The following is a 12,105-nucleotide window of genomic DNA, read 5'->3' on the forward strand; positions in this document are numbered from 1 at the left end:
ATTTGTTTTGCCACGGTATTCCATAAACATCTATTTAGTTGCTTTAGGTTTATTTTATATTGCCTGTGTTATTAAGGTTAACCTCATTAAAAAATGTTGAAGTGAAGTGTTACAAGAGTGTTGATCATCGTTAAATAGGACATTCCAACCGGCCATCGTTTTTACCGTGCGTAATTTTAATGAAACAGATTTATAAGTAGAACCCCAACCAATACCCGCGGGCCAATAAATTAGGACTTTATTAGCTATTATTCAGGTTGGTTCAGATCAAGGTGACAATTGACTCTTCTAACTCAGAAAGGAATAGCCTATATATGCCATCGTGATGGCGTATTAGAGAACCAGCGGTTGGCTACCATCCAGCTGCGGTGGTTGGTCATGGCTGGGCGGTGTGGGTCTCGAGTGCGGGACTCTGTTGACGCGGTGCTGGGCGGCAGCGCGGGGCGGTGCGGGACTCTGTTGACGCGGTGCTGGGCGGCAGCGCGGGGCGGTGCGGGACTCTGGTGACGCGGTGCGGGACTCTGGTGACGCTGAGCTGCTGGGCTGCTGTCGGCAGGGAGGCTTAAAGAGACAACAGCAGAACCACAGCGATCGGAAGAAAATTTTAAAATAATTATTCGGCCAATGGAGGAACGATAATTTCGACTTCATATCGATAATTGACATAAAAAGGTAATCTATAAGATCTGTCGCTGTAAACGCGGATATCCGTATCCATCTGAAGGTTCCGTCGCGCCTTGTATTACCGCCGTTGCTAACGAACGGGAGCTAATCTGACGCTAACAGCTAACAGCTAAGCTACAAGCTAAGCCAAGTGTACGGTCGGTTCAGTCGCGGAGGATTAAGGAGTCGCCCGGCAGCGCTGTTCGAACACCGAGCCCTCCACCAGGTAGTGACCGTGTTGTGGACTGTGTTCCCGTTGTTAGAGGTGTTAATATTAACATTAATCATAACGTTCGTATTAACATTAATCATTATGTCTGTGGCGAATGCCGGGCTGGGTGCTACGGTCCGCGGATCTTAACCGATCTGAAGGATTCATGTTCGGTCCTGTTCCAACTTGTTCCGCTGGCTGAAGTTAGCTCGGCTGGTGGCTAAAGTCAAGCTAATGACACCGGGCTGCTAGGCCGACCCTTTAGTGAGCTGTGTCCCCGAGCGGTAGGGGAGGTGTTCTCTGGTGTCCCGGGCGGTAGGGAGAGCTGGTGTCCCCGGGCAGTAGGGGAGGTGTTCTCTGGTGTCCCGGGCGGTAGGGGAGGTGTCCCCGGGCGGTAGGGGAGGTGTTCTCTGGTGTCCCGGGCGGTAGGGGAGGTGTTCTCTGTTGTCCCGGGCGGTAGGGTAGGTGTTCTCTGGTGTCCCGGGCGGTAGGGTAGGTGTTCTCTGGTGTCCCCGGGCGGTAGGGGAGGTGTTCGCTGTTACCGAGGTGGTCTTCACTGGGGGTCTTGACCGAAGAGGGTCCGAGAAGGTCCAATGAATGAACCAACGCTCCTGTTAGCTCCAGCTGTCAATTAGGGAGGTCCATCAGCTGGTTGGTCTGGAGCTCAGTTTAGAACTAGAGCTCAGTTTAGGACTGTTGTGTATCAGGGACACATCTCAGCCCCATGTCGACAACGCTAGCATAAGGATTGTCTGGAAGGAAAGCTCCACTACCAGCAGGTAACCGTGTCCGGGGCAGGTAACCGGGTCCTGGGCAGGTAACCGGGTCCTGGGCAGGTAACCGGGTCGAGCTACCGCCAGCTAGTAGCAGATTATGTTTGTTAACTTTTGTTACTGGTATGATTTAATACAATACCTTTTTTAATGAATTACACAAGTGATTAACATGTAATATATTATGTTTATTAGTTGGTGTAAAATACGTTTTATTAATTCATAATATTTCCTAATATGAATTATATCTACAAAATATTATTCAACGTTATGCCAACGTTACTAAAGTAGGATACAACAAATACTGACCGAAATAGCTAGTCAAATTAAGTAATACTGTCGATGGGTATCGACGGTATGACTAGTTAATGAGCATAATGTATACTGTTGAACCAGTCTTTCTCCCATTCACATTTAAAATATCAGCTTGTTATTCATTTCCATTTCAATAAGTCGTGAAGGTAGCGTCTGTGGCTTTTCCAACAAAGTGTTGTGCTTTGAGTAGAAATGTTCAGTTACTTCCTCTTTGACAGTAAAGACGTGTGACTACACAGCTCTGCATAGTAATGATCGACCTCATCAAAAGCACATACAAACATGTACACACGCTCACACGTGCACACGCACACGTACACAAGCTCACACGTGAATCACAAAGCATTTTTTCTCAAGGGGAAATGGCAAGTTGATCCAGATATTGTCTCTTTAATTTGCCTTGTCTGTCAAAGCGGTCCGGGATTAGTTTATGTCTTAAAGGTGTTGCTCTCCTCAATTTATGGTTTTTGAGGGGTCATTGAAAACATACTTTTTAATGCTGTTAGGATCCTTTTACTCATGATGGAAGTGTACTGTGGAATATTTCCGCTGGTATTGATCGGTTTATTGAATTTGCTTGCGCTTGTCAGAGGGTAAGATCCTATTTCAATTCTAGCATGGAAATGCTTCTGTAGAAACTATTTGATCTTGAATAGAGGTTTATCGTTCACGATTCCAACACCAATAAATTTATTATAACTTTTGATTATGTTTACAAACATTTGTATATATAAATATTTTTCAACGGGCGATGTCTGACATCCCTGAGATAACAGACAGGCTCTTTGTAGTCCTTTCATTGCGTGCCCAATAGGTTGAATATGTTTGTTTTCCAGACATCGAGCTGAAAGTGAAGCCGGACCCCATCTGACCCCTGACCTCTGCTGCTCCCTCTCCCCCCCTCCCAGGACGGGGCCTGCAGCATGGAGGCCGGCTGGCGTCTCGCCCAACACTGACCAGAGGAATGAAGGCGCTGTGGGGTCTGTTGCCAAGCAGCCTTGTGGACGCAGTAGCTGGGAGTCCAAGTGATTGTCTATGAGCGGTTCTGTGTGCGTGGGCACATCTTAGCACTACCTGCCCACTTCAGGCAGGACCTGCAGCTCTAGTGCGGAGCTGGCGAAACAGAAACCGAAAGGAACTCGTCTCTGGTGAACGAGGGCAGCGACATCAGAAGCTGCAGCCGCAACAACAAGCAGAAGAAGAAGGAAATAAGTCTGTCAGCTGTTTGCCGACACGGGGGTCTTCAGCTGCAGGTCCAGCCTAGAGGAGGAACTTGGGATCCGGTGTACATCTGCACAGCAGCACCCCTCTGACCTGTGTGGTCGCGGCCTCCCTCTCCCTAGAGCGCCCCTGGGTCGTGGTTTTGGAGTTCCTGCGGTTGCATGGCCGGAGAATAATCGTGGAGAGGCCAGGGTATCACAAGCTTATGGATTTTGACAAGAGGGGTGGCAAGGGGGAGACCGAGGAAGGGAGGAAGATGTCTAAGGCGGCGGGCAGCCGGTCCGGGGGTCGGGGTTCTGGGACCAGCTCCGGGGTTCTGATGGTCGGGCCAAATTTCCGCGTTGGGAAAAAGATCGGCTGTGGAAATTTCGGAGAGCTTCGGCTGGGGAAGAACCTGTACACTAACGAATACGTGGCCATCAAACTGGTAAGGGAACCATGAGGGTCACACGCTGTCCCTGGGGGGTCCACCACTACACTTATGAATACATGGCCGTCAAACTGGTAAGGGACCTGCTGCATGAGGGGTCTCTGGCCCCAGCTGGGGGGTCCACCACTATATCAAATATCTTTCTAAATCGGTCCACATCTCCCAACAATATCGCTTTAATTCTTCGTTTTTTGGTCAGCTGTCATTTCCTTCATCTTTTTTTGTCAGCTGTCATTTCCTGCAGCAAGTAATAAAAATAACTCAAGAGTTGAGTTTTTTCAGAAGACTCTTACCTCAGGAGGCAGACAGGAGTTATTCAGAAGCTCCTGCCTCTCCCACACACCCCTTCACTCTGAGGGTTAGGGTTAACCCTATCCCTAACCCTCTCCCACACACCCCTTCACTCTGAGGGTTAGGGTTAACCCTATCCCTAACCCTCTCCCACACACCCCTTCACTCTGAGGGTTAGGGTTAACCCTATCCCTAACCCTCTCCCACACACCCCTTCACTCTGAGGGTTAGGGTTAGGGTCATTCATAAATACAAGTGCTCAGTTGAGTGAGGTGATCATATCTGCTAGGACTGGAGGAGAACCCAATCTAGCCGGGGTTGAGGGTCATTTCAGTTATATCATTAGCCTAGTTTGACATGGGTAGGTGTCTGAAGCAATATAAATCATTTTCTCTACCAGCTACAAGAGCCATTTTAGAGCCTAATATGCACATACATGTTTTTTTTTTTTTTTACATTTATAGATGACCTGGATAGGGATGAATCATAATTGCCTTTATTCTACTTGCCATAATATTTGAGTGACTACAGTAACGGGTTGTAAATGTTGTGTTCAATGAGATCGTGCCAGCCTCCAAAAGCTTTGGAGACATTTTGAAGCAGCATCAAAGCTAAACTTGCCCACCAGATTTCCTCTTTTCTTCCTTCTGTGACCACACCTCTGCAGCAGGCTGGGCCCAGTTCAGTGATCATGCAGTAGCCAGCGGCGCCCAGCAGCATAGACCAGAAGGGCCGTCATGGCTTCCACAGCCACCATGGTCTGTGTATGATTATACTTAAATTTGCCCAGGGAGGTCATTATCGCTAAACGGTCACCCATTGAAGGCTTTGGTAACCACTCAGCAGTTTAGCCCAGGGATCTAATTGCAGTTCTGTTCTGCTTAGAAATGTAAATTCTTAGTTGTGCTAGGGCCCCCCCATATACACCTCTTCCCTTCTGTGCACCGCCCTTCTCTTTGTGTATTTCTGTCCCCATGATGTCGAGCTATCTCTGGCATAAGAACCATAACATTGCCTCATGGCTCTTGTGTCCCAGTGGGGCCGAGCTTGAGTGTTGTGAATGAACACGTGTTAATAATCACTGTGGGCTCCAGCCTTCTCCAAAGTACTGACGCCCTTCAGAAATCTGATGATTGGGACTCCTGTTGCTCTCCTCAGTTTTACTGAATCAGTTGACGGTATGACCAATGCTCTGTCATAGAGACGGTTCGTGAGCACTTTGTTCTCGACCTAAGACAAAGCTAAAGCCTGCTCATCTGGGAGCACCTGTTGTGTGCATGCCTGAAGCATGCATCACCTCCTCACCCACATTTGTTTGCCTTGTGATCCAACAGTAACGGCTCACAGGGTGAAGGGTTAGTCACCAACTACTTGTTTGGATTGCTGGTACTTCTAGTTGAAGGGATCTGCTGAGAGATCTGTGCTTAACCAGATTCAGAAGACTTCATCTCCCCTTCTGGGAGCACAATAAGGCCAATTGACAGATATCTTCGCGTATCCCTACTTTGTAGTGTCAAACCATCCCATATATTTTCTTCTACGGAGTACATTGGATAATAATAATTGTAAACAATTGTTATCAAAGGCACTCCCCTGCTTGTAAAACACCTGTTAGGCTGTGTTTACATAGCTGACGAACAACCGGTTAGCAAACAGGGTTAGGGCTGATGAACAACCGGTTACCAAATAGTGGCCGTTCAGTGGTTCACATTCCTCTGCCTAGCCAATTAAATGGATGAGTATATATATTGGTTAGATATTGGTTGATGGCCTTTTATGTAATAGTGAATGTAGTTGTTGTACTGTGGCATTGTAATATCTTAATATTACGGTTTAGTGGTGTGTTAATGCTGCTCTGCTGTGTGTCTTTGGGCCTATTTGTCATTTGCATGACACCCAGCGGGCCGGAGCGGGACAAAGGTCACTAGCCGTGTCAGCCTCCGCCAGCATGAGGCGGCGAGCAGGCAGATGTAGAGGAGGCCTCAGCCTTCATTACGGCATCTGGAAGCACGCAGGAGGGAGGAGGCAGGGAGACGGCGGAGCTCTGAAAGGTCTTCTTTGTCAGCGGCTCGGTTGACACACAGTAGTTCAGTCTTTGCTTCAGCTGGGCGCGTTCTCTGCCCTGACAGACGCCTGTGTGATGGAGGCTCTCGCAGGACTGTAGGCTCTGGTCTCAGGGAGATCCCGGTGTCTCTGAACGCCGCCCGCCGGCTCACACACCCGCATTGTGGAACACCTCCCTCATTCTGGCCCTCAACACATACACGTACTCTCACACTCAACACAAAACACTCAAATTAAACAAGAAAATGACAATGCCATCCCTCATGTGCCATAATCCCTCCCATTAAATATGTCTACATTAGAGTTGATTTTACGGCCCCCGCTGATCACAGCCTAACGGCTGCTCTTAGTGTTTACCAAGGTCATCCAGTCCACCTTGACCTCGTCATAGTGTTTGCTTTAGGTGGGGAGATTACACACAACCACACACAGCCACTCCTATCCAATGTATATTTTGGGCTCTGCGACTTAAACAAATCCATTTCCTTTCGTCTTTCCCACCAATCCACCCTAGAAGATAAGAGGTGTTACAATGGCTCTAGCTTTGTGGCCTCCTGTCACAAGGAGTACTGAAGTCATTCATTGGAGGAGCGAGGTGGGGGGGGGGGGGGGGTATGGCTGTGAAGCTCTAAGAAGTGATGACCAAGCTGTGGGTCAGGCCTGTTGCTGTGGCTCCAGTGTTTGTCAGTAGCTATAGGGATGAGTGAGCAGTGCAGGACCTTGAACCATACAACCTGCCCCTGTCAGCTGGAAAGAGCTGGGGAGGGGTGAAAGGACATTGAGGCTCACAACTGAGTTTATTACAATTGACAATCTTTGCATGGTTATATATTGAGGGGCAGCCATAGTTATATATTGAGGGGCAACCCTCAATATATAGTGAGGGGCAGCCACTATATATTTAGGGGAACACACACACTTCTCCCTTATGCAGAGAGAAGTGTGTGTGTTGGCCTAAAACACTTTATAGACGTGATTAAAGCTGGAACCCCCCCATGTGCTAATGAAACCTTATAATCCAGCAGACTGCTGATAGAAGAGCGAGGCAGAGCTACAGAGCACTACCTCTCACGCTGTGGTCACTTGTGTGAGCGTCTGACTGCAGGAAATCTGAGTTGGTATATCCTGTCTCTCTCTTCCTCTCCCCTAAAGCGTGAAAGGCGGCTCTTGTTGCACACGAGCTCAGCAGCCTGCAGCCCGTCTCCGTGCAGCAAGGACGTAGTCGGCGGACAAGTGTGAGGTCATGGACCTCTAGCGGTGGGTCGTGCCCCTCTAGCGGTGGGTCGTGCCCCTCTAGCGGTGGGTCGTGCCCCTCTAGCGGTGGCTCGGTGCCCCTCTAGGTGGCTCGGTGCCCCTCTAGCGGTGGGTCGTGCCCCTCTAGCGGTGGCTCGGTGCCCCTCTAGCGGTGTCTCGGTGCCCCTCTAGCGGTGGCTCGGTGCCCCTCTAGCGGTGGCTCGTGCCCCTCTAGGTGGCTCTGTGCCCCTCTAGCGGTCGCTCGGTGCCCCTCTAGGTGGCTCGGTGCCCCTCTAGCGGTGGCTCGGTGCCCCTCTAGCGGTGGCTCGGTGCCCCTCTAGCGGTGGCTCGGTGCCCCTCTAGCGGTGGCTCGGTGCCCCTCTAGCGGTGGCTCGGTGCCACTCTAGGTGGCTCGGTGCCCCTCTAGGTGGCTCGGTGCCCCTCTAGCGGTCGCTCGGTGCCCCTCTAGCGGTGGCTCGGTGCCCCTCTAGCGGTGGCTCGGTGCCACTCTAGGTGGCTCGGTGCCCCTCTAGCGGTCGCTCGGTGCCACTCTAGGTGGCTCGATGCCCCTCTAGCGGTGGCTCGTGCCCCTCTAGCAGTGGCTCGGTGTCCCTCTAGGTGGCTCGGTGTCCCTCTAGGTGGCTCGGTGCCCCTCTAGCGGTCGCTCGGTGCCCCTCTAGCGGTGGCTCGGTGCCACTCTAGCGGTGGGTCGTGCCCCTCTAGCGGTGGCTCGGTGCCCCTCTAGCGGTGGCTCGGTGCCCCTCTAGCGGTGGGTCGTGCCCCTCTAGTGGTGGCTTGGTGCCCCTCTAGGTGGCTCGGTGCCCCTCTAGTGGTGGCTCGGTGCCACTCTAGGTGGCTCGGTGCCCCTCTAGCGGTGGCTCGTGCCCCTCTAGCAGTGGCTCGTGCCCCTCTAGCGGTGGCTCGGTGCCCCTCTAGGTGGCTCGGTGCCCCTCTAGCGGTCGCTCGGTGCCCCTCTAGCGGTGGCTCGGTGCCCCTCTAGCGGTGGCTCGGTGCCCCTCTAGGTGGCTCGGTGCCACTCTAGCGGTGGCTCGGTGCCCCTCTAGCGGTCGCTCGGTGCCACTCTAGGTGGCTCGGTGCCCCTCTAGCGGTGGCTCGGTGCCCCTCTAGCGGTGGCTCGTGCCCCTCTAGGTGGCTCTGTGCCCCTCTAGCGGTGGCTCGGTGCCCCTCTAGCGGTGGCTCGGTGCCCCTCTAGCGGTGGCTCGGTGCCCCTCTAGCGGTGGCTCGGTGCCCCTCTAGCGGTGGCTCGGTGCCACTCTAGGTGGCTCGGTGCCCCTCTAGGTGGCTCGGTGCCCCTCTAGCGGTCGCTCGGTGCCCCTCTAGCGGTGGCTCGGTGCCACTCTAGCGGTGGCTCGGTGCCACTCTAGGTGGCTCGGTGCCACTCTAGCGGTGGCTCGGTGCCCCTCTAGCGGTCGCTCGGTGCCACTCTAGGTGGCTCGGTGCCCCTCTAGCGGTCGCTCGGTGCCACTCTAGGTGGCTCGATGCCCCTCTAGCGGTGGCTCGTGCCCCTCTAGCAGTGGCTCGGTGTCCCTCTAGGTGGCTCGGTGCCACTCTAGGTGGCTCGGTGCCCCTCTAGCGGTCGCTCGGTGCCCCTCTAGCGGTGTCTCGGTGCCACTCTAGCGGTGGGTCGTGCCCCTCTAGCGGTGGCTCGGTGCCCCTCTAGCGGTGGCTCGGTGCCCCTCTAGCGGTGGCTCGTGCCCCTCTAGCGGTGGCTCGGTGCCCCTCTAGGTGGCTCGGTGCCCCTCTAGCGGTCGCTCGGTGCCCCTCTAGCGGTGGCTCGGTGCCCCTCTAGCGGTGGCTCGGTGCCCCTCTAGGTGGCTCGGTGCCACTCTAGCGGTGGCTCGGTGCCCCTCTAGCGGTCGCTCGGTGCCACTCTAGGTGGCTCGGTGCCCCTCTAGCGGTGGCTCGGTGCCCCTCTAGCGGTGGCTCGTGCCCCTCTAGGTGGCTCTGTGCCCCTCTAGCGGTGGCTCGGTGCCCCTCTAGCGGTGGCTCGGTGCCCCTCTAGCGGTGGCTCGGTGCCCCTCTAGCGGTGGCTCGGTGCCCCTCTAGCGGTGGCTCGGTGCCCCTCTAGCGGTGGCTCGGTGCCACTCTAGGTGGCTCGGTGCCCCTCTAGGTGGCTCGGTGCCCCTCTAGCGGTCGCTCGGTGCCCCTCTAGCGGTGGCTCGGTGCCACTCTAGCGGTGGCTCGGTGCCACTCTAGGTGGCTCGGTGCCCCTCTAGCGGTCGCTCGGTGCCACTCTAGGTGGCTCGATGCCCCTCTAGCGGTGGCTCGTGCCCCTCTAGCAGTGGCTCGGTGTCCCTCTAGGTGGCTCGGTGCCACTCTAGGTGGCTCGGTGCCCCTCTAGCGGTCGCTCGGTGCCCCTCTAGCGGTGTCTCGGTGCCCCTCTAGCGGTGGCTCGTGCCCCTCTAGCAGTGGCTCGGTGTCCCTCTAGGTGGCTCGGTGCCACTCTAGGTGGCTCGGTGCCCCTCTAGCGGTCGCTCGGTGCCCCTCTAGCGGTGGCTCGGTGCCACTCTAGCGGTGGGTCGTGCCCCTCTAGCGGTGGCTCGGTGCCCCTCTAGCGGTGGCTCGGTGCCCCTCTAGCGGTGGGTCGTGCCCCTCTAGTGGTGGCTTGGTGCCCCTCTAGGTGGCTCGGTGCCCCTCTAGCGGTCGCTCGGTGCCCCTCTAGCGGTGGCTCGGTGCCACTCTAGGTGGCTCGGTGCCCCTCTAGCGGTGGCTCGTGCCCCTCTAGCAGTGGCTCGGTGCCCCTCTAGCGGTGGCTCGTGCCCCTCTAGCGGTGGCTCGGTGCCCCTCTAGGTGGCTCGGTGCCCCTCTAGCGGTCGCTCGGTGCCCCTCTAGCGGTGGCTCGGTGCCCCTCTAGCGGTGGCTCGGTGCCCCTCTAGCGGTGGCTCGGTGCCACTCTAGCGGTGGCTCGGTGCCCCTCTAGCGGTCGCTCGGTGCCACTCTAGGTGGCTCGGTGCCCCTCTAGCGGTGGCTCGTGCCCCTCTAGCAGTGGCTCGGTGTCCCTCTAGGTGGCTCGGTGCCCCTCTAGCGGTGGCTCGGTGCCCCTCTAGCGGTCGCTCGGTGCCCCTCTAGCGGTGGCTCGTGCCCCTCTAGCGGTGGCTTGGTGCCCCTCTAGGTGGCTCTGTGCCCCTCTAGCGGTGGCTCGTGCCCCTCTAGCAGTGGCTCGGTGCCCCTCTAGGTGGCTCGGTGCCCCTCTAGCGGTCGCTCGGTGCCCCTCTAGCGGTGGCTCGGTGCCCCTCTAGCGGTGGCTCGGTGCCACTCTAGCGGTGGCTCGGTGCCCCTCTAGGTGGCTCGGTGCCCCTCTAGCGGTCGCTCGGTGCCACTCTAGGTGGCTCGGTGCCCCTCTAGCGGTGGCTCGTGCCCCTCTAGCAGTGGCTCGGTGTCCCTCTAGGTGGCTCGGTGCCCCTCTAGCGGTCGCTCGGTGCCCCTCTAGCGGTGGCTCGGTGCCCCTCTAGCGGTGTCTCGGTGCCCCTCTAGCGGTGGCTCGTGCCCCTCTAGCGGTGGCTTGGTGCCCCTCTAGGTGGCTCTGTGCCCCTCTAGCGGTCGCTCGGTGCCCCTCTAGCGGTGGCTCGGTGCCACTCTAGGTGGCTCGGTGCCCCTCTAGCGGTGGCTCGGTGCCCCTCTAGGTGGCTCGTGCCCCTCTAGGTGGCTCTGTGCCCCTCTAGCGGTCGCTCGGTGCCCCTCTAGCGGTGGCTCGGTGCCACTCTAGGTGGCTCGGTGCCCCTCTAGCAGTGGCTCGGTGCCCCTCTAGCAGTGGCTCGGTGCCCCTCTAGCGGTGGCTCGGTGCCACTCTAGCGGTCGCTCGGTGCCCCTCTAGGTGGCTCGTGCCCCTCTAGGTGGCTCGGTGCCCCTCTAGCGGTCGCTCGGTGCCCCTCTAGGTGGCTCGGTGCCCCTCTAGGTGGCTCGGTGCCCCTCTAGGTGGCTCGTGCCCCTCTAGGTGGCTCGGTGCCACTCTAGGTGGCTCGGTGCCCCTCTAGGTGGCTCGGTGCCCCTCTAGGTGGCTCGGTGCCCCTCTAGCGGTGGCTCGGTGCCCCTCTAGGTGGCTCGTGCCCCTCTAGCGGTGGCTCGGTGCCCCTCTAGGTGGCTTGGTGCAGCTCTCCCAGGCCAACCTAGTGATTAGGGAGGGCCGATGGCACAACCTATCCTTCTAATTCAACCACATTTAATAATTATCAAAGCTAGCGGTGCACCGTTTGAATATATGCACAAGCTAATGCTGTGATCCAGTGCCTTAGCTGACTTATTGATCACTCAGCCAGTCTAGCTATAGCAGGAGTAAGTAGCAGGGATAAGCAAGATCAACAGGGTCAGTGTTCTGCTTTTGACTACATGGTGTAAATGACAACATCGCACATGAATGATGTTTTCAACTGCGTTGTCTTTTCTGAGTAGATTTTCTAGGTATTTTGAGAAGTTTGATGTGTCTGATCTTAATCCAATGTTTAGGCTATACACATAGAAGAAAGAGCATAATATCTTGGCTATTCAACGGATATATGATTGGTGTTGAATTTGGTTACAGCTATTTGAGTGTGTCTGTGAAAGCCAGTGGCACCTATACTGGCTACAATCTTGTGCATTTTGAACGCATATAGACACACAAATCCATCAAAGCAATAGCACTTGTTACAAATGATTTAGCAGTTATTTAGACTATAATTCTATATGAGATGGCCGCAGTTCCAGTGGCACCAAGGGCCTTTTTTAAAGAGCTGTGTGGACGTCCTCTGTACTTGATACTCCAGGAAGTGTCCATGCTATCCTTTCCTAGCCTATGGCATCAGCTTTTTTGTGGGGGGGGCAGCTGATGGTTCCATCTGGGTGCTCTAAATCTGAACTGAAACGGGAGAAGGGTGCTGGACTCAGGCCATCTGTGGCTCACACTA

General features: G+C 55.4%; 1 protein-coding gene across 1 annotated transcript in view; it reads left to right on the plus strand.

Annotated features, from left to right (window-relative positions):
- The first annotated feature begins 521 nt into the window (after positions 1-521).
- The window catches only part of csnk1g2b (casein kinase 1, gamma 2b), a 32,144-nt gene continuing 20,560 nt past the window's right edge, over positions 522-12,105 (plus strand). The window contains 2 exon segments of the mRNA XM_079739690.1: positions 522-672; positions 2,799-3,610. Of these exon segments, the coding sequence (XP_079595816.1) occupies positions 3,389-3,610 (222 nt within the window). The 5' untranslated portion in view covers positions 522-672; positions 2,799-3,388.

The sequence above is a fragment of the Pollachius pollachius genome, assembly GCF_949987615.1.
Source record: "Pollachius pollachius genome assembly, chromosome: 7".
Lineage (NCBI taxonomy): Eukaryota > Metazoa > Chordata > Actinopteri > Gadiformes > Gadidae > Pollachius > Pollachius pollachius.